Source organism: Carassius auratus, chromosome 5 (assembly GCF_003368295.1).
Source record: "Carassius auratus strain Wakin chromosome 5, ASM336829v1, whole genome shotgun sequence".
Taxonomy (NCBI): Eukaryota; Metazoa; Chordata; class Actinopteri; order Cypriniformes; family Cyprinidae; genus Carassius; species Carassius auratus.
In genome coordinates this window covers 30,172,057-30,194,938 of record NC_039247.1, presented here as the reverse complement: position 1 = coordinate 30,194,938, position 22,882 = coordinate 30,172,057, and the positions used below count along the sequence as shown (strand labels likewise).

General features: G+C 37.2%; 1 protein-coding gene across 2 annotated transcripts; it reads left to right on the top strand.

Annotated features, from left to right (window-relative positions):
- The first annotated feature begins 3,860 nt into the window (after nucleotides 1–3,860).
- Nucleotides 3,861–22,143, top strand: LOC113085489 (NACHT, LRR and PYD domains-containing protein 12-like). Of its 2 annotated transcripts, XM_026255166.1 has the most exons (8): nucleotides 3,861–3,929; nucleotides 4,730–4,911; nucleotides 9,150–9,317; nucleotides 14,781–16,649; nucleotides 18,597–18,779; nucleotides 20,455–20,628; nucleotides 21,123–21,169; nucleotides 21,256–22,143. In XM_026255166.1, exons 2-8 carry the CDS (start codon nucleotides 4,775–4,777, stop codon nucleotides 21,789–21,791), a joined length of 3,114 nt encoding a protein of 1,037 aa, XP_026110951.1. In that variant the 5' UTR covers nucleotides 3,861–3,929; nucleotides 4,730–4,774; the 3' UTR covers nucleotides 21,792–22,143. The 2 variants fall into 2 exon arrangements, with proteins under 2 accessions (XP_026110951.1, XP_026110953.1); XM_026255168.1 differs by lacking the exons at nucleotides 3,861–3,929; nucleotides 4,730–4,911; nucleotides 9,150–9,317 and adding an exon at nucleotides 11,506–11,717.
- The last annotated feature ends 739 nt before the right edge of the window (nucleotides 22,144–22,882 follow it).

Here is a 22,882-nt window from a genome sequence, read left to right as displayed (position 1 = left end):
GGCAAGGTCAAGTCACCAATGATTTTCAGGAGCAAAGGCAAGTCACCAATGATCTTCATGAGCAAAGTCAAGTCAACGTTGATCTTCATCTGTCCAGTCAAGTCACCATTGATCTTCCTGAACAAAGTCAAGTATCAGTTAATCTTCCTGAACCCAGTCAAATCACCACGGATCTGCCAGAGCTTCTTCATGTCTCTGCTATACTACCAGAGCCTCTCCACATCTCTGCTGAACTACCAGAGCTTCTCCACGTCTCTGCTGAACTACCAGAGCTTCTCCACGTCTCGACTGAACTACCAGAGCTTCTCCACGTCTCGACTGAACTACCAGAACTTCTCCACGTCTCTGCTGAACTACCAGAACTTCTCCACGTCTCTGCTGAACTACCAGAACTTCTCCACGTCTCTGCTGAACTACCAGAACTTCTCCACGTCTCTGCTGAACTACCAGAGCTTCTCCACGTCTCTGCTGAACTAGCAGAGCTTCTCCACGTCTCTGCTGAACTACCAGAACTTCTCCACGTCTCGACTGAACTACCAGAGCCTCTCCACGACTCGACTGAACTACCAGACTCTCTCCATGTCTTGACTGAACTACCAGAGCCTCTCCACATCTCTGCTGAACTGCCAGAGCCTCTCGACATCTCTGCTGAACTACCAGAGCCTCTCCACATCTCTGCTGAACTACCAGAGCCTCTCCACGTCTCTGCTGAACTGCCAGAGCCTCTCGACATCTCTGCTGAACTACCAGAGCCTCTCCACATCTCTGCTGAACTACCAGAGCCTCTCCACATCTCTGCTGAACTACCAGAGCCTCTCCACATCTCTGCTGAACTACCAGACTCTCTCCACGTCTCTGCTGAACTACCAGACTCTCTCCACGTCTCTGCTGAACTAGCAGAGCTTCTCCACGTCTCGACTGAACTACCAGAGCCTCTCCACGTCTCTGCTGAACTACCAGAGCTTCTCCACGTCTCTGCTGAACTACCAGACTCTCTCCACGTCTCTGCTGAACTACCAGAGCTTCGACTGAACTACCAGAGCCTCTCCACGTCTCTGCTGAACTACCAGACTCTCTCCACGTCTCTGCTGAACTACCAGACTCTCTCCACGTCTCTGCTGAACTAGCAGAGCTTCTCCACGTCTCGACTGAACTACCAGACTCTCTCCACGTCTCGACTGAACTAGCAGAGCTTCTCCACATCTCTGCTGAACTGCCAGAGCCTCTCGACATCTCTGCTGAACTACCAGAGCCCCTCGACATCTCTGCTGAACTACCAGACTCTCTCCACGTCTCTGCTGAACTAGCAGAGCTTCTCCACGTCTCGACTGAACTACCAGAGCCTCTCCACGTCTCAACTGAACTACCAGAGCTTCTCCACGTCTCGACTGAACTACCAGAGCCTCTCCACGTCTAAACTGAACTACCAGAGCTTCTCCACGTCTCTGCTGAACTAGCAGAGCTTCTCCACGTCTCGACTGAACTACCAGAGCCTCTCCACGTCTCGACTGAACTACCAGAGCCTCTCCACATCTCTGTGGAACTACCAGAGCTTCTTCACATCTCTGTGGAACTTCCAGAGCCTCGTCACATCTCAGCCGAACATCCTGAGTGCTCGACTTATCCTGTCATGGCCATGGAGACCATCTATCATCTCCTCAGGGTCATGGAGGCCACCCTTAACCTGTTCATGTTCTCTATTTCAGGCTTGCCTAACCAGACTTGCTCTCCTGTGCCATCGATCCCACTGTGGTGGTCTTTGGTGCTGCCCTGGTGGGCTTCTGTCTCGACCACACGGCTGTGGTGGTCTTCTGCGCCGCCCTGGTGGGCTTCTGTTTCGACCGCACGGATGAGGTGGTCTTCTGTGCCACCCTGGTGGGTTTATGTCTTAGCTGCTCCTTAGAGTAGGGTAATGTCACAGTATCTGATCTGTGTTTCCCTGGGTGTCCACTAGTGGTCTCACTTCCCCATAGGCACCCCACTGCAGGCACTATATTTCCCACAAAGCCTTGTCCCTTCATCACGGTTAATTGCACTCAGCTGTCTCCACTTTCATCGTCTTCACCTATGTATATAACCGGTCTGTTTTCTATCCATGTCATGGAGTCCTTGTTTTCCCTCAACCGGTTTTCTCGCGTTCCCTTGTGTTTTCTAGTTTCTTGTTTTTCTTTTTTTCTGGACTGATTCTGTGTTATGACCTCTTGTCTGTTCTTGGATTACGATTTTTGGATTACCCCTTTAAATAGACTGCTATTGGATCTTTCGCTTCCTGTGTTCAATCGTTACAATAAGTAGTAGTAGTAATAATAATAATAATAATAATAATTTTTCTTTCTCTCAAACAGCCATAAGATCAGATATCAGATCAGATGATATGTGATATGACACATTTGCTTTGAACTATTTTTTTTTTTTTTTTTTGTAATATCAGTTTGATTATTTTGATGCTACCCTTTAGACAGCTGTTGATAAATTACTCTGCAACTATATCAACTAGCAGTCATTAGAGTATAAGTATGTCTGCTACTGTAAATTTATGCTAACACTTTATTTTGATGGTCGACCTATAGATAAACTGACTATAAGTGTCTTTGCAAGTACGTCGACTTACTCGACCACACTAGATTCTACCATTCTTGGGCATATTAATACTGTAATGAGAGTTAGTTGGCATGTAGTTGCAAAGTTTCTTATAGTCGATTAAGGATACCATCAAAATGTAACCATATAATCTATTGCAATTTTTATTTCAGCTGGAGCATTAAGCACACATAAATTAATTAACATATGCCCCACATGAAACACTCAGATAACACTCAACATCTAACCACTCACAAGCTGTAGTAAGATACTGTGCAGATCTTAAACAATGTCAAGATATGATACAGTTCATTATACTGTAAATGAATTAGATTTAATATGGTGTTCATTGTGTGTTATAAATAATCATACTCAAATTTATAACCACAAATATGTAAGTATTATGATGTATTATAATTGTAGTTATGATCATTTTATACGTTTTTTATAATGTATTATGCATTCATTATAATGCCTTAAGAATACCCTTATAATGTATAATAAATACGGGCTTCATAGAAAGTGTTACCAAAATTTATTTAACATTTTCTGTTAACTGTCCATTAAATATTTAATTTGACCATAGATGTAAGTTATACCTTCCTTTTTTCAATGTTAAAAAAGTATTTTGTATGTTTGTTCTCCTTCTAACCATTTAATGTAAAATTCTGTACATCTTTGTACTTAGTTGTATTTAATGAGAGAAAAATAGCATTGTGATCTGTAAGAACTGATGGCTCTATGGAAACCTCATTAACGTAATTAATAAAATTACTTGAAATTAACCAATAATCTAAAGATGACAGTTGAGAAAGATTTCTTTTACACCACATAAACTGATTTTTTTTTACACTTATCTCTCCATATATCAATCAAGTCAAAAGTAGAACATAAATTATACAATTCTGGAAGAACAGACCTGTTACTTGGAGAGGGTGGATAACAATCCTTTTCAGAATCACATATTGTATTGAAATCCCCCCTAGTTTTACTAGTTTTGAATTAGTATATCATTCCACTGTTTATTCAATTTGGTCTTTAAAGTTCAAAAATATTTTTTTATTTTGTATAGTAAAATTATTTGCATATATGTTCCCCAAAATAAAAAATTCCACATTCTTTTCAATTACCAATATTACCCATCAACAACAAATCTTGCATTTTAGTTTGAATTATTTTCCCCCTTAAATTTATCTTTTAAGACTTTAAGAAATGTTGTTAGTACCCAAGAGAGACCACAATGACACGCATTGTGGGCAGAGTTCAATTTCCTCCATAAACCGAAAGCGAAAGCACACATAAAAACGACGTTTTTGATGACATTTTACCAGAACCTAAAAAGCCATCACGTAAGTTCCTTAAAATGTTGTCAAATAGTAATTGTTTTGTTTAAAGAGAGCGACGTGGTCTATAAATATACCTACATAATTTTTCAAGCTACAGACCTTACATGGTAAAAATTTATAGTTTTTATTATGCATTGGTTATAGACCGACACATGCGTGCGGCCTAAAAATGAGTTTACATGAAGTTAATACTTTCTCTAGAAAGGAATTTTCTAAATTATATCAAAGCACTTAAGTTTGATTTGAGTCTGTACTTTGTGCCATAACTATAAACACAGCAGCAAAATTAAATAATTTTACAACACAACCCAATAATATGAAACCATATTCAGAGGCCTTTTGGACACTGATAAAACATCTACTGTAATCTAATGAAATATTTGTCCTCAGGATTGTGGCTTGCATATAATATGTAATGATAATTCGTAGCTACTGCCTTCATTTTACCTCCAGATGATAGTTATGTAGTTTACATAACGTAGTTACGTAGTTTGCAGTAACTGTCAAGTAATTGTGTATAATAGAGAATTGGTAAAGAAATTGGTCAAGTGTAAGTTACAGATTTTTTTTATTCAGATGAAGAGCATTTAAACTCTAAACGTAACCTGTGGTGAGAACACAGTTAAATACTTCTCTCTCTCTAGAGCTGTGATGTGCTTTCTTTTATGTTTTGTTCTCATTTAAGCGTGGTAGAGCTTTTTTGGCCTAATTGATGTGCACTGTTGGACTGTTTTGTTTTGTTTTGTTTTTTTCATAATGTGTGAAAATGTTATGCATATTCTATACATTGTGTTTCCCTAAAGAGTTCACTGATTCTGTAAAGAAAGGAGGGAGCCACTGCCTCTACAATGAGTCTTCACGAGGAGAGAGATAATCAGACCCAGACAGTAGTGTCTGCAGTGTCCAGCTGTGTGTCTTTGAAGAGTATTGACTCCATGAGGGAACCTCCTGTACTGAGTGGTGGAACGGTGACCTCTGACACCAAGTAAGATGCTACAAAACAAACACAGTAACACAGAGATTTTAATTAAATAGTACTTTTATTCATATACTAGAAATCCATTATTTGGCTCAATGAATTGTTAGTTTAAACAATGCCTGTTCCAATGGCTCTTTCATAAAAGATGAACAGAAAGAAACAATGTTTAATTAAAAAAGCGACTGAGAAAAACTGTAATTAATACTTAAATTTAAACTTAAATGTAATGGGCTCATATCTGCATTGCAGTTTTCATCCTGGCCTGCAGGGGTCACTCTCAATGAGTACTGTGTCATGTTCCCTCCAGAACTGCAGAGGGCTCTTGCCCTATGAACTCTAGCCCTATGGTCTCTCCGTTCCTCCAGAGGGCGTCATCGCCCCATACCATGTTCAGTTCTCTGCTCATCAGTGTTGATTCCTCACACCTGTGTTCAGAGATGTATAAAGTACTAGAGACCCATACTTGAGTAAAAGTACAAGTGCTCTATCAAAAAAGTGACTTGAGTAGAAGTTGAAGTGCTTTTTAAGCACCACACTTAAGTAGAAGTACTAAAGTATTCAACATTTTTTGTACTTAAGTATTGCAAGTAGTCTATTTAAAAATTTACTACTCAAGTACTATAAGTAAAAGTAGAAGTATTTTGTTATGTAGCTATTAAAGAAAGTAGTCAAAAGTTTGAACATATAGTTTTTACTATTTCAAAAGATTAACCTAAAGGACAATCACAATTCCTTTGACTGTAACTTCTTGTAAACAAAAAAACGGTTACTAGGGTTAGTTAGCCCAATTTGCAAAATGATGTCATTAATAACTTACCCTCATGTTGTTTCAAACCCGTAAGACATCAGAGGGTCATTTAGAATTTTTTGAAGCATCGAAAATACATTTTGGTCCAAAAATAGCAAAAACTACGACTTTATTCAGCATTGTCTTCTCTTCTCTGTCTGTTGTAAGACAGTTAAAAACAAAGCAGTTTGTGATACCCGGTTCGCGAACGAATCATTCGATGTAACCGGATCTTTTTGAAACAGTTCACCAAATCGAACTGAATCGTTTTAAATGGTTCGCGTCTCCAATACGCATTAATCCACAGATGAATTAAGCTGTTAACTTGTTTAATGTGTCTGACACTCCCTCTGAGTTAAAACAAACCAATATCCCGGAGTAATTCATTGACTCAAACAGTACACTGACTGAACTGCTGTGAAGAGAGAACTGAAGATGAACACCGAGCCGAGCCAGATAATGACTCGTTCACGAGTCAAGAACCGTTTCTGTCAGACGCGTCCGATTCGTGAACCGAGGAGCTGATGATACTGCGCATATGTGATTTAGCATGAAGCAAACCGACACACAGAGCGTCTGAACCAAACTGATTCTTTTGGTGATTGATTCTAAACTGATTCTGTGTTAATGTTATGAGCCCATGTGCAGTCAACGCCAATGACGCCATTGCGTTGAGCGCAAAAGAATCGGTGAACTGTTTTCTTCAACTGGTTTATTGAATCGAACTGTCAGAAAGAACTAACGTTACTGGTCACCCGAGAACCGATGCAACCGGTTCTTGACTCGTGAACGAGTCATTATCTGACTCGGCTCGGTGTTCATTTCTGTCTTCACAACAGTTCAGTCAGCACGCGCAGTCTCGCTTGATTCGCTCAATGATGTGCCAGCTTCATCAAACCTCCCATCTACAGTTCTGGCAGTGGTTTGTAGTGGAATGATTCGTAACATATTTATAATTGTAACGAGTAAGTAAAGTACAGATACCGCCTTTTAGTACTTAAGTACAGTAGTGAAGTAGTTCTACTTCGTTACTATACATCTCTGCCTGTGTTTGACCCTTTATAAGTCTGTTAGGGATGGGCGATACCACATTTTTTCCATGCGATATGATACCGATACTTTTCACGAGCGCGAATGGGAGAATGGTGCAGTCCAAACCCCTCCGGGATTTGGAGCCCTATGCAGCAGACTGTGTATTCTGCGTATAGCGAGTGGCGGTACTGCTGTCATCTTTCGCGCAGGTCGCGACCGTGCATGCCGTGTTGTGATGGTTAATGGCACATTGCACTGCGCGCAGCCGCATACCAATCGGTGTTAACGTCATACCACCGCGACCGCAAGACGTTTTCTTTTTAGATCATACACACACCGTCCCGATTGGCCTGCACACACTGCTTAAAACATTTAGTTATAAAAAAATTATAAATATAATTAAGTATCGATACTTTGCAGAAAATATCGATACCACAATAGAAGCTTCTGAGTATCGATATATCGATACTGCAGCATCGATGTGCACATCCCTAAAGTCTGTTTGTTCCCTGCTATTGTGTTCAGTCTTGAGCCTATGCTTCCTGTGTATCCAGTTGCTAAGTTAAGTTTGATTGTGCTTGTATTTTTGGACCCTTGTGTCTTTTTTTGTTTAATGGTAGCTAAGCTTGCTACGTTTATTTTGTACTTTGTTTTCTCTAGTAAAGATTATTGTTACTTTTTGAAGATTCAAGCCCCTTGGCCTTTTTTAGTCTTTTGCTCTTCCGCTCTTCGTATTAACAGTCTGGGAGTAGCTCAGTGAGTAAATTCACACTCTTAGAGAGAGACCCAGGTTCAATCCCCGCTTGAGGCAGCCTCGTTACATTGAATTTGTGCAAAAACCTGCAAAATAAATATTAAGTAAATCTACTTATTGTTTTTTTTTTCAGTGTACCAGCATTTTGCATGTTTATTTGTTCTATCTATCTGTTGCACTGTTAAATGTCTGCATTCAAGTCATACTGCAAAGAATGGATTATTTATAAGATCTTTAAGAATATAAAAATATTTTACCTATTTATTTATTCTCTTATATATTGTAGCCCTGATTAAAATCGACATTGTACATTAAAATACTTAGGGATGCACCTAAATAAAAATTATTGGGAACAAAATGAAACGCTGGGCTGCATGCCGAATTTCAGTTGCCAAACATTCGGTGCATGCCTAGATGTACTATAATGTATTATTCATAATAATTTTTTGTAACAAAACTGTTTTAGATGGCAATAAGTCATGCTAATAACATGCCATGAAATTTATGCATATTGTAGAGGTGGAACCTCAACCTACAATACATTACAGTGTTTGTGATAACATCAACATTATTGACATTCATGTTTCCGCTAGAGAATTCAAAATAAACTTACTTAGCTCAGTGTCTTAAAGGTCCCATTTTTTGCGCTTTTTTGAAGCTTTGATTGTGTTTACAGTGTGCAATATAACATGTGTTCATGTTTCGCGTGTAAAAAAACACAGTATTTTTCACACAATTCACCTATCTGTAATAAAAACGGGCTGATGTCCTATAAAGTCCCTCCTTCAGAAATACGTAACGAGTTCTGATTCACCTATCTGTATACAGCTGTTATCACTGTCATAAAAACAGGCTGATGACTTCCTTGTTCTATAAAGTCCCTCCTTCAGAAATACGTAACAATTGTGCCAGCGGTTCCTGTGTTGTGATTCGACAGCAGCTTAGAGCAGGCTGACCTCCTGGAAACGCGACTGGACTAGTTTTGGAGTAGTTTTGAGAAGCAAGTGGGCAAGAGTAGATGTACTTATAATCACAGGAGCATTTTTACTGATGAGATGCGCATGAAAATCACATTCGATTTTTTTTCACAGCCCCAACATCTAGTTAACAAAGCTAAACAGCGCTGCCCTTTGTGTAATAAGTTACAGAAACTGTTAAACGCATCAACTTAAATAATAAAATACACTTACCAGTTTTGGTCCATAAACAACACCTTCTCCAGACAAGGAGGGAACTGCTCCATCTTTCAAGAATAATCTTTGTGCGAATCCGGCATTAAACTTATTAAGATTGAGCAAGCTCGCTGTCCTCAGCAAGCTGTGCTCAGCAAAATGTGCTGCACATAGATTTACATGTGGATTATAACTTTCGGGAACAAAGTTAAACATAAATTGTAACCATTAATCTCCAAGTACAGCATCCCTGGGAAGCCCAAACAAAGGTGATTGAACTCAGAGATGAAAATAACAGCGTTTCGACGACATGGCTACAAACACAAGTGCAACTCTTTGTGTTTGTGTGAAAAGACTTTCCTACACATATACTGTACCTTAAAAAAAAAAAACTCAATCTGAGTTACTGACTTTAAAAATATTGAATTTTTAATTTACAGATACTTTTTAATGTGATAAAATGTTGTGTATATTCCATGTATTGTGTTTCCTCAAACAGATCACTAATTCTGGAGAGAAAGGCAGGAGGCACTACCTCTACAATCAGTCCTTATGAGGAGGGAGATGATCAGACTCAGACAGCAGCATCTGCAGTGTCTTTAAAGAGTGCTGACTCTATGAGGGAACCTCCTGTACTGAGTGATGGAACAATGACCTCTGACCCCAAGTAAGAACGTCTTTAAAACCACATCTAACAGGAGACTTTTCTGAAGTGCATTCCAATTCGCCTTAGGGCCAGGAGCCAGGGGCGTAGCCATCTTTTCAGAAGTGAGGGGGACAGAAATTATATCAATTCTTATACTTTATACTCGTGAACGAGTCAATGTTTTATTCATTATCTGGCTCGGCTCGGTGTTCATATTCAGTTCTCTCTTCACAGCAGTTCAGTCAGTGTACTGTTTGAGTAAATGAATTACTCCGGGATATTGGTTTGTTTGAACTCTGAGGGAGTGTCAGCCACATTAAAAAAGTTAACAGCTTAAGTCATTTGTGGATTAATGCATATTGGAGACGCGAACCGTTTAAAACGATTCAGTTTGATTTGGTGTACTGGTTCAATAAGATCCGGTCGCGAACTGGAAGAGAAGACAATGCTGAATAAAGTTGTAGTTTTTGCTATTTTTGGACTAAAATTCTACCTGACCCTCTGATGTCACATGGACTACTTTGATTATGTTTTTCTTACCTTTCTGGACATTGACAGTAGACCGTACACACAGTTTCTCTAAATCTAAATTATCTTAAACTGTGTTTCCAAGATGAACGGAGATCTCATGGGTTTGGAACGACATGAGGGTGAGTTATTAATGAGAGAATTTAGATTTTTGGGGGAACCAATTAAATAATTAATATTCTCATATTTTTATATTATCATGTTATTTTAGTGTATATAATAAGTAGCATACGTTTTGGGATAAATTAATATCTATGACATTTAAGCTACATCCGCACGAGCCGTGACTCGTCATCATGATTCTTAACTTGTCTCAAAGGCTACATGAGGGGACTCTCTTTTCATTATTTTCCTGCTTTAGCAAGGTAACTGAATAATTGAAATCCGTGGTATATTTTAATAAACCCCACAAATAAAAATGTGGTGGACTGAGTCCTGGACTGAGAATGGACAGGTGATTTTCACATGAAGCGTATATATCACCTTATTTCTCAAAACAGCTTATACTACTGTTTCAGCTATTAAAATGGTTCAGTTTTGTATGTAATGGCAAAGTTATTGTATTTTGTTTTGTTTTTTATTACGTTCGTTTGGAGAATTTTGTTCATTAAATATACGTTTTAGTTTTTCAAAGTAATGACCAGGCAGCCAGCAACTAGTAAGCCTATGTTTGATCAATTTAACCTTCTCAAATCATCATGACTTGCCTAAAATAGAATCTATAGGTATAAAAAGTTCAAGCACATAACAATGTTTAAACGTTGAACATAGACAAATGTGCACTATATCTAATAGTTTGTGCGGAGATGCTTTGCGGGTCATAGAGGTACTAGCATGATCACTTGCATTTTTTTCAGTGAATATGCCCTAATTTTTCCGTATAAAGGTAAGACTCGCAAAATACATAATTCGTAACTATGAAGATTCTTCTTTTTTTTGTTCACTCGCAATATCAACAAAACATTGTGCTTTTATATAAAAAAACAGGACTGCTTCACAGAAATGAACTGAAACTCAGTGAGAAATAGAGAGCTTTAAATTACTACTTAACGAAATAATACAAATCAAAAACAAAAACTCTTTCATTATAATCATAAATGTAATCATAATCGTAAAGTTGCACTTCTCTCTGTTTAATAAGGAGATGCCAGTTGGAAATGGCAACTTTATCCTTGCCACACAGTCTCAAAAGACACTTTATTAGTAAATAAATATCTCCTTACTGTTTTCCACTGACACATTTGAGTAATTACTTTTTCTGTATGGAGCTAAAAGAGTCTCAATAAAGATAAATGCACACACTACATTCACATAATGCACATAGGATTCATTCATGCAATCATATGATTCATAAATACACACACAGGATACACAAATGCACACAAAGTTTACAATTGCACACCCAAAATTTAAAAAGAACAGAAGATTCACAAATGCATACAAAATTCAGAAATACACACAAAATTCAGAAATACACACAAAATTCAGAAATACACACAATTCAGATATGAAAATACAGATGTTTACATTACAATTCAGGTTTATTTTTTATTATTTTTTTTACAAAATATAAATTTAAAAATGTCTCAATACATATAGCCCAGTGACTGCAGAAAAAAAAGTTAACCATGGTTTCATAAATGTGCAATAGGCAATTATTTCATTTTATTGAAATATTTTAATGAAAGGTAAAAAACATTTTACACCTTTTTGAATATTTAAGTATATCTAATGTTATGTTTGCTGCGTGACTCGTGAGGAAAGTGAATCGTCGATGAGGAAAGTGAGTCGTTCGCTGCGAGAGGAAAGTGACTATCCGGCTGCGAAAAGTGAGTCCCCTGCTGCGCAAAGTGGTTGGTCCGCCTGCGCAAAGTTAGTCGCCGGCTGCGTGAGGTAAGTGAGTCGTTCACTGAGGAAAGTGAGTCGTTCGCTGATTGGCTTATAAATAAAAAGTCCCCCACGTGGAGTGCGTTCTTGTGATTGGCTAAAAGAAGGAAGATATCTGATTGGTTGCTGATCATTCCCTGTTTAAAAAAAAGCATTTGTGTATTGAGCAGGAGTCAGGGGAGTCTCAAAATTCACACACAAATGCAGTGAAGTTCACAGACCGCAAGCTGTTTGTAAATCAAGATATATGTGTGTGTGCATCAGAAATACATTTCTGAATCTTGTCCTGTGCATTTCTGAATCTTGAGTGCATTTGTAAATGTTGTTTGCATTTCTGAATTGTGTGTGTATTTCTGAATTTTGTATGCATTTCTGAATTTTGTATGCATTTGTGAATCTTCTGTGCTTTTTAAATTGTGTGTGTGCACTTGTGAATTTTGTGCATGTATGAATCCTATGTGCAGAGGTGGAAAGTAACGAATTACATTTACTCGCGTTACTGTAATTGAGTAGCTTTTTTGTGTACTTCTACTTTTTAAAGTAATTTTTCAAATCTGTAATTTTACTTTTACTTAAGTATATTTTGTTTGAAGTATTGTACTTCGCTACATTTTAAAACACATTAATTACTGAGTAAAAAATAATAATAATAATAATAATAATTCGCTCCCTGGAAACTACGTCAGTAAATAATGGGCAGGAGAACAAACTGGCGCTAAAATCACAAGAAAGATGTAGACGGACAAAACAGGCGTTAGTGGTGCAGACACCGCTGAAAACGAAACCCAGTCATATTCTGAAGTTGAACTCGAAGGAAATGAAGTGAACCCCTGGCCATATTTATGCTCTATGCAGTGTAAACTGTGCTTACCTAGAGAGACCAAACCAGCAGCTTATAAAATCTCGACATCAACCCTTCGCAAGCATATAGAGGTAAGCTAAATAATTGCAACTTTGCATTGGTGGTTAAAATGAAGCTTTGACATTTAAGCAAGAGGTTTTGCACAAATTAGCCAAAAAGACTGGTGCGGAGTGTTCGATTTATCTGGGATATATCGTCTGCTATAATATCATTGTTGTTTTAGCAATGTGCGCGCTCATTTACAGTGCGTTCTTTCACTGTGTGATTCAGTCTGTTAAAATGCATTTAAATTGATCACAAAATTGAAGATATAGGGGCAGGAAATTTACATATATAATTTTCATATAGTAAATCAAAATCACACAAACAATGCCGTCTTTTCCTCCAAAAATCATCATGATTATATATATATATATATATATATATATATATATATATATATATATACATATACATATATACATATTTTACAACAGGTCAGTAAACAAGTTAATTAAGAGACTTGCGTTTTAGATACCATATTGCCTATTTTTGCTCTATTTTTACAACAAAAAATAATTCCAAACATAGCCACCAAAGCACAGTTTTGCATCTCTGAGCAACATGACTGTTTAGTTCCTGAATGAATCAACCGTTTAAATGATTTGGTTCAATCGCAATGACTCACTTATTAACAGTGACTTGCTGACACATACTGGCCATTTTAAGTTCACAATTAAAGTATGTTTTGATTTTTTTTTTTTTTATCATTTATTTCTTATCATTTCAAATGAGTATTCAACATTTTATGTCTTCTATATAAAAAAATTATTCTTGCATTTGTAACTGCAGGTTAAATGCATTCTTGTCCTGCACTAAACAGTGTGTAAATACATCTAAATGCCACTTCCGATGAAGCTTCTGCATTTCGTCTGCATTGAAAAGATGATTTTGTTGATACTGATTTGCCTGGTAACAGCCCAAATGTCTTATTATTCTAAATAACTGATTTCTTTAATTAAAAACAACTAGTTTGAGATTAATAGGCCTGTGCCAGGGGTGTCAAACTCAGTTCCTGGAGGGCCATATAGCCCTGCAGAGTTTAGTTCTAACCCTGCTCCAGCACACATATCATGTAGTTTTCAAATAAGCCTAAATGATTAAATTAGCTGGATCGGGTTTGTTTAATTAGGGTTATATCTAAACTGGGCAGGACTGTGGCCCTCCAGGAACTGAGTCTGACACCCTTGGTCCCATTTTTGCCTCCCCATCACTGTTAAAATGTAACTAAGTAATTTTTACTCTGAGTAAATTTTAAACAAGCTACTTTTTACTTTTACTTGAGTAGATTTTTAGACTGGTACTTTTACTTGTACTTAAGTAAAATTTCATTCATGTAATGGTACTTTTACTTGAGTAGAATATTTTTGTACTCTTTCCACCTCTGCCTATGTGTGCATATGTGAATGTAGTGTGTGCATTTATCTTTATTGAGACTCTTTTGGCTCCATATTTCTGATGCTTTGCAGCAAGCTTAAGCCTATTGCATGAATTTAAATGCACAACTGTTTAGCAGAACTATGACATTGAAAATTGTCCAGAAGCAAATAAAAAAATCAGGGACTGTTGGACCTGCGGGCTGAAATGCAGAGCTGTAGTTCTGCTACATAAGAAATATGTTTCTCAGTCATGAGGAGAATAACAAAGTGGCTATGATCTAGCACACATAAAACTACTTGATAGAAGAGATAAAAGAAAAAATGTGGTCATCTATGCTATTTATTTTTACTCTTTGTACAGTACGGCAGTTATTGTTCATTCTAAATGTATTTTAATGTAAAATATGAGTTACGCAAATACATGAAATGTAGAACATATAGAAAGAAGTGCTCATGGCTCTGTCTTTGAAAAAACTATTTCACAGAGATATCAGTAGTATTGTAAGTGATACCTTCAGTCATAAAAAAGATAAATCAGTAAATACATATTAAAAAATATGCTGTCTTCATGATGTTTGTATATTAATTTGAAAACTGAATGTGAAATGATTGCGATATAAAAGAATAATCAAAAACTGTACTGTTAGGTGGGATTAACCACAATTATTTTTTTTAAATGAGAAAAAAAAAAGAAAGTTCAGTGAATTAGTACATTTTAATCAATTGACAGCACTAATTTAAACATTTTTGTTCATGGTGTTCATTGTCTGTTTAATTCTTTTTTAAAAGAGTGAAGAGGGACAGTCGGATCAGATCTGTAAACTATGAGCCCAACATCACACAAACAGCCCTGCTAAATAAAACTGAACACCTGCAGAAACCAGTAGATGATGAACTACAGAGATTCAAAGACCAATTCAAAACCAGCATGAAGAACAAGTATGAGAATTTATTTGAGGGACTGAAACTCCAGGAGAATGAATGCCTCCTGAACAGGATCTACACACAGCTGTACATCATAGTGGGAGAAAGAGAAGGAGTGAATGAAGAACATGAGGTTTTACAGATGGAGAAAGCAGCCATAACACAACACTCACAAGACACTCAAATCTACTGCAATGACATCTTTAAAGCCTCATCTGAACAAGGATGTGAGGAGAAAGACCAAATCAAGACTGTTCTTACTAAAGGCATCGCTGGAATCGGGAAAACTGTCTCTGTGCAGAAGTTCATCCTGGACTGGGCAGAGGGAAAAGCCAATCAGGATGTAGATTTCATGTTTGTGCTTCCATTTCGAGAGCTGAACTTGATCCGAGATCATCAGTACAGTCTTCACAGACTTTTGCTGGACTTTCATCCTGAACTTCAAGATCTGGACTCACAGATTTATGAGGAGTGTAAAGTTGTGTTCATCTTTGATGGTCTGGATGAAAGCAGAATCACACTGATGTTTTCAGATGATCAAAAAATTTGTGATGTGAATGAGACTTCATCAGTGTCTGTGTTGATGTCAAACCTCATCAAAGGAGAGTTGCTTCCCTTTGCTCTCATCTGGATCACTTCAAGACCAGCAGCAGCCAATCAGATCCCCTCAGAATACATCCACCGTCTGACAGAAATTCAGGGATTCAATGAGTCTCAGAAGGAGGAATATTTCAAGAAGAGAATCAGTAACCAGGACCAAGCCAGCAGAATCATCTCACACATCAGAAGAGCAAGAAGCCTCCACATCATGTGCCACATCCCCGTCTTCTGCTGGATCTCATCCACTGTGCTTCAGAAGCTCCTGGAAGAAGATCTGAGTGCAGAAATCCCTCAAACTCTGACTGAAATGTACATCCACTTCCTGCTGATTCAGATCAACATGAAGAACCAGAAGTATGAAGAGAGAGATCCAGAGAAACTCCTGCAATCCAACAGAGAAGTGATTGTGAAACTAGCTGAAGTGGCTTTCAAACAGCTGATGAAGGGCAATGTGATGTTCTATGAGGAGGACCTGATTGAAAGCAGTATAGATGTCACTGATGCCTCTGTGTATTCTGGGATTTGCACTGAGATCTTTAAGGAGGAATCTGTGATTCATCAGAGGAAAGTCTATAGCTTCATTCATCTGAGCATTCAGGAGTTTCTCGCTGCTTTCCATGTGTTTAAGTACCACATTAGCATCAGTACAGAAGCATGTTTAGATTCACTGCATAATCTGCAAAAAAGAGGAGTAGAAAAAGCCCTTGAGAGTGAGAGTGGACATCTGGATCTGTTCCTGAGGTTCCTGCTGGGCGTCTCACTGGAGTCCAATCAGAGACTCTTACAGGATCTACTGACACACACAGAGAACAGCTCAGAGACCATCAGCAGAACCACACAGTACATTAAAGAGAAGATCAAAGATGGTCATGGACTCTCCACTGAAAGATCCATCAGTCTGTTCCTCTGTCTGCTGGAAGTGAAAGATCAGACTTTGTCTAGAGAGATTCAGGAGTTTGTGAAATCAGACAAACATTTAGAGAAGAAACTCTCTCCTTCTCACTGCTCAACAATCTCCTACATGCTTCAGATATCAGAGGAGGTGCTGGATGTGCTGGACCCCATGAAATACAACACATCAGATGAGGGCAGAAAAAGACTGATTCCAGCAGTGATCAACTGCAGAAAAGCTGTGTAAGTGTTACAATGACAAAATCGTATGTTTGTGCAAAGTGACTATCCTCTCTGAAAGGTCTGTCTGCATTATCATGTACAGTATTGTTCAAAATAATAGCAGTACAATGTGACTAACCAGAATAATCAAGGTTTTTCGTATATTTTTTTATTGCTACGTGGCAAACAAGTTACCAGTAGGTTCAGTAGATTCTCAGAAAACAAATGAGACCCAGCATTCATGATATGCACGCTCTTAAGGCTGTGCAATTGGGCAATCAGTTGAATTAGTTGAAAGGGATGTGTTCAAAAAAATAGCAGTGTGGCATTCAATCACTGAGGTCATCAATTTTGTGAAGAAACAGGTGTGAATCAGGTGGCCCCTATTTAAGGATGAAGCCAACACTTGTTGAACATGCATTTGAAAGCTGAGGAAAATGGGTCGTTCAAGACATTGTTCAGAAGAACAGCGTACTTTGATTAAAAAGTTGATTAGAGAGGGGAAAACCTATAAAGAGGTGCAAAAAATGATAGGCTGTTCAGCTAAAATGATCTCCAATGCCTTAAAATGGAGAGCAAAACCAGAGAGACGTGGAAGAAAACGGAAGACAACCATCAAAATGGATAGAAGAATAACCAGAATGGCAAAGGCTCAGCCAATGATCACCTCCAGGATGATCAAAGACAGTCTGGAGTTACCTGTAAGTACTGTGACAGTTAGAAGACGTCTGTGTGAAGCTAATCTATTTTCAAGAATCCCCCGCAAAGTCCCTCTGTTAAAAAAAGGCATGTGCAGAAGAGGTTACAATTTGCCAAAGAACACATCAACTGGCCTAAAGAGAAATGGAGGAACATTTTGTGGACTGATGAGAGTAAAATTGTTCTTTTTGGGTCCAAGGGCCACAGGCAGTTTGTGAGACGACCCCCAAACTCTGAATTCAAGCCACAGTACACAGTGAAGACAGTGAAGCATGGAGGTGCAAGCATCATGATATGGGCATGTTTCTCCTACTATGGTGTTGGGCCTATTTATCGCATACCAGGGATCATGGATCAGTTTGCATATGTTAAAATACTTGAAGAGGTCATGTTGCCCTATGCTGAAGAGGACATGCCCTTGAAATGGTTGTTTCAACAAGACAATGACCCAAAACACACTAGTAAACGGGCAAAGTCTTGGTTCCAAACCAACAAAATTAATGTTATGGAGTGGCCAGCCCAATCTCCAGACCTTAATCCAATTGAGAACTTGTGGGGTGATATCAAAAATGCTGTTTCTGAAGCAAAACCAAGAAATGTGAATGAATTGTGGAATGTTGTTAAAGAATCATGGAGTGGAATAACAGCTGAGAGGTGCCACAAGTTGGTTGACTCCATGCCACACAGATGTCAAGCAGTTTTAAAAAACTGTGGTCATACAACTAAATATTAGTTTAGTGATTCACAGGATTGCTAAATCCCAGAAAAAAAAAATGTTTGTACAAAATAGTTTTGAGTTTGTACAGTCAAAGGTAGACACTGCTATTTTTTTGAACACACCCCTTTCAACTAATTGCCCAATTGCACAGCCTTAAGAGCGTGCATATCATGAATGCTGGGTCTTGTTTGTTTTCTGACAATCTACTGAACCTACTGGTAACTTGTTTGCCACGTAGCAATAAAAAATATACTAAAAACCTTGATTATTCTGGTTAGTCACATTGTACTGCTATTATTTTGAACAAAACTGTATATTTTAACTATGTACTTCCTTATGGACTGAAAGCTCCTTTCACCAAGACAAATTCTTTTGTGTGTAAACAAGCTTGGCAATAAAGCTCTTTCTGAGTTCTAAATTATAATGTATGAGGTTCACAATAATTTCCACAATACCACAGGAATATATACATGTATAACATATACATTTTGATAAGAGTACAGTCAGGTTTATATTTTGTTCACTGAAAATTTTGTTTTAATCTCTTTCAGTCTTGCTGGCTGTAATCTAACTGCTCAATGTTGTGAAGCTGTTTCATCAGCTCTACAAGCCCCTAAAATCTCTGAGAGAGCCCTGAGAGAGCTGGATCTGAGTAACAATGACCTGCAGGATTCAGGAGTGAAACTGCTCTCGAATGGACTGAAGAGTCTAAACTGTCAGCTGCAGATACTGAGGTTTGTGAACACAGTGGTGCATTCACACCCATCACCACTCAAATATGGGAATATTTTTTTTACAGTGGCAAATAATTTTCCATTCTTGCTATTTCTCACATGATTTATTAGAAACTGTTCAAACATAATGTGTGTGTGTGTGTTTTTTTTTTTTTTTTTTTTTTTTACATGTGATGCAAGCTGTTTTATTTTTACTTAAATTTTAGTTTGGCTCCTTGTTCAATCTGACTCCCATTTCTAGTGATCATTAAATTGAAAATAAGTGATATTTCTAATTAAAAACTGATCACAAATATTCATTGTTTATTCATTTACATATTTGATTATTCTAGAAATCCATTACTTTGAATTATTCATTCATTAAGAAACCAGTATCATTTAGCAATTCACTTGGCCAACAGTGAATGCACGGTACAAACATGCCAGTTCTGTACTTACTCAGAGGATACATGGTGATTTTAATACAAGTAGGCTGCACCATGCTGGCACATAACAAAAAGTGTACATTTTTTCTATGATCATGAAAACTGTAACTTGTTTAGCCAGTGACTGTCAAAAATCAAAATTATGTTCCCCATAGTCCACTCATTGGTACTTCAGTATGATCTCTCCTGAACACAGATTTGCGAAAACACCAGACTATGCTATAATCTACTAAAATAGATTATATTATTAGTTAGGTACTATTGTATCATACCAATTACATAATTAAACGATAAGAAGCCAATTCAGAAAGGATAATGCAATTATGAATCACATTGTAACAGCATGGCAATTCCATGGTCCTGTAAATGGATCACTGCAGCAATATTGGAAACAGTCAAACTCACAATAATCACGTTACTTGAAATTACTGTATAAATCAAATGTTACAGTTATTTTGGTTATACAAGACGCATTGTCTAGAATGCATAGAATCTACAACCTTTCACCTAGGTACTTCAAAGAACACTTACAGCAAAGCAATAATGTGTTTTAAAGAATAAACTTAACCACCCTATGTGCATGTGGCAGTACAAACAACTATATGCAAATATAGAGCAGCTCAGAGGAAAGATCACACATCAGCTGCATTAGTGAGATGAATGGAGCGCAAGTGCAATCCTGTGACAGTCACATGCTGTAAATAGTGGAGCGTCTGAAGGAGAGATGTGAGGCATGAGCACTGTTCAAGATCTCCATTAAATTTGCAAAAATTGGTTCAAATCGAAGAATTGTGAATCTAATTGAATCGCTATCTACCCAAAGTTTCACAGCTCTACAAAGTAGTGTTTTGTCACTTTGCCTATATACTCAGACCAGAAACAAAAAAATCTTCAAATCATTTGTACTGTAAAAACATAAAATACCTTTTGGTTTTTTCGGTTCTCGTGACTCAGGGTTGCACCTGGCTGGAGATAGGAAAACATTTTCACAGTTTAAATTGATTCATCCAAAGCTTTTTCTTAAGTGAGACAGTAGTATAAATTGATCACCAATTCTGTCAGCTGCTCAGTGGACAATATCACTCACTTGTTTTGGCATTGTGCACATACAGTACACAGATTTATATTTATTTATTTCTTTATTCTTATTTTGCAATTGACTTCAACATTCTGTGGAGAGACTGACATATAAAAGCTTCCTAAATGTTAATGTATAATTGTAATGCAACATAATATATTTCTCTCCGTAGGTTGTCAGGCTGTATGGTGACAGAGGAAGGCTGTGGTTATCTGTCTTTAGCTCTGAGTTCAAACCCCTCACACCTGAGAGAGCTGGATCTGAGCTACAATCACCCAGGACCGGCAGGAAACCAGCTGCTCAAACACAAACTGGAGGATCCAGACTGTCAGCTGCAGATACTCAAGTATGTTTATGATACGTTTGTGTGCATGCTTATATATATATATATATATATATATATATATATATATATATATATATATATATATATATATATATATATATATATATATATATATATATCTTCTGCTCACCAAGCCTGTAAAAGCAGTAATATGGTGAAATATTTGTACTATAAAAAATAGGGGTTTTCAATTTGAATATATTATAAAATGTCATTTATTTCTGTGATCAAAGCTGTATTTTCAGCATCATTACATCCATGCTTGGTGAGCGGAAGAGACTTCTTTAAAAACATAAAAAAATGTCACTGGTAGTCTACATTGTACGAAATAATAATAATAATAATAATAATTAACTTTTGTAGCTACAGTATTAAGAGGTTGGATGTTGTAGATATTGATAAATAAGTCATTAGATCAATCTGAAATGTGATTGCCAGTGATTTTGTTTCTCTGACAGTTTTTAAATGTCTGCTGTGTTTAAATATTTGTCTAGTTTGAATCATGGAGAACGTTCCAGGATCAGACCAGGACTGCAAAAATGTAGGTCTTCACACAACACTCATATGTATACAACATCACTTAAAAACTGTCCATGATTCAGTTCTGATCTCTCCTCTTGTGTTCAGACGCCTGTGATCTCACACTGGATCCAAACACAGCAAACACTAAACTCATCCTGTCTGAGGACAACAGGAAGGCGACGCTTGTGGAAGATCATCAGCCGTATCCTGGTCATGAAGAGAGATTTGAGCACTACGAGCAGGTTCTGTGTGTTGAGAGGCTGACTGGACGCTGTTACTGGGAGGCTGAATGGAGCGGCTGGGTTGACATAGCAGTGACGTATAAAGGCATCAGCAGGAAAGGAAGAAGTGATGACTGTGATTATGGACTTAATAATAAGTCCTGGAGTTTGAGTTGCATTAAGGGCAGATACACTGTCTGGTACGATAAAATCAGCATTGATATTCCTGTGCCTCTACCACAATCTAACAGAGTTGGTGTCTATCTGGACTGGTCAGCTGGCTCTCTGTCCTTCTACAGCATCTCTGACACACACACACTCACACACTTACACACATTCAACACCACATTCACTGAACCCCTCTATGCTGGGATTGGGGTTTTTTATAATAACTGCTCTGTATGTCTGTGTCAGATTTAGCAATCTACAGGAGAGACCAACAAAGATCACACACCACGTCTCTGTCTCACCTTACCTTAGAGTTTCAAGTTGTACACAAACACATCCATGATATAAATAAATGTTTTTACTGATCCAGTAAAGTCTATAAAACTCATAAATGTATAGTAATCTGAATGGAGACTGGTTACAATGTCAGCTCTGGAGTAATACGTTTAGAAGCTTGAATTATTTAATTATATACTTATAGACTATATATATATTTATTTATAAATTGTTGGAGTGTTTTTAATTGAACAGAAAGACAGTGGATAATAATATTGTGAGAAACTCATGTATTAATATATAAAAAGCAATATAAAAACATTTAAAAAATGCTGATTGTTTTGTCTGATCTGTTACATTCTGCAGTCAATTTTTTTATTTTTATAAATAGTTTCATTAACACTATAATTGTATCACTTTGATCTTAAGATCAAATACATTCTGTGAAAACTGATTAAAGGACTGATAAAGTGTTGAATACACATTGGTTTTATAGTGAATCTGGTGAGAAAGATTGAGAGTTTCTGGAAAACACTGTTGAACTGGAAAGCAGTTTAAGACACATAAATTAACAAATTTTAAGCAATAGATTTGCTCGCAACATATAATCATTACTGTTAGTAGTGTTCACTGTCTATTTTAATACATGACATTAACTAACTGCTTGATTTTACCATACATTTCTGCCATATGGACATCAACTTGAGATCACCAGGCACCATTGATAAGATATTTACTAAATGTAATGTAGAAGCTTTATTTGTCTGTAAAAACTTATTTATCTTTTTAATTTTTTTTTATTTTTTATTTATGATTTGTGAGTAATGAGTAATGAAAAGCGCTTTACAAATAACCTTTAATTTAATTGAATCCTAAATTATATTGTGAACATGAAAATATATTTAATAAATATTTGAACGTACACAGTATGCTACTGACTTTATATTATAAAGCAAGATTTGCCCCTTGAATAGCCCACATTTTGCAATATTGCACTACTAATGTCTCAATCAGACAGTAGAGGACAATATAAGAAAGTCTTTATTTCCCCACCCCCCGCCCCCCAG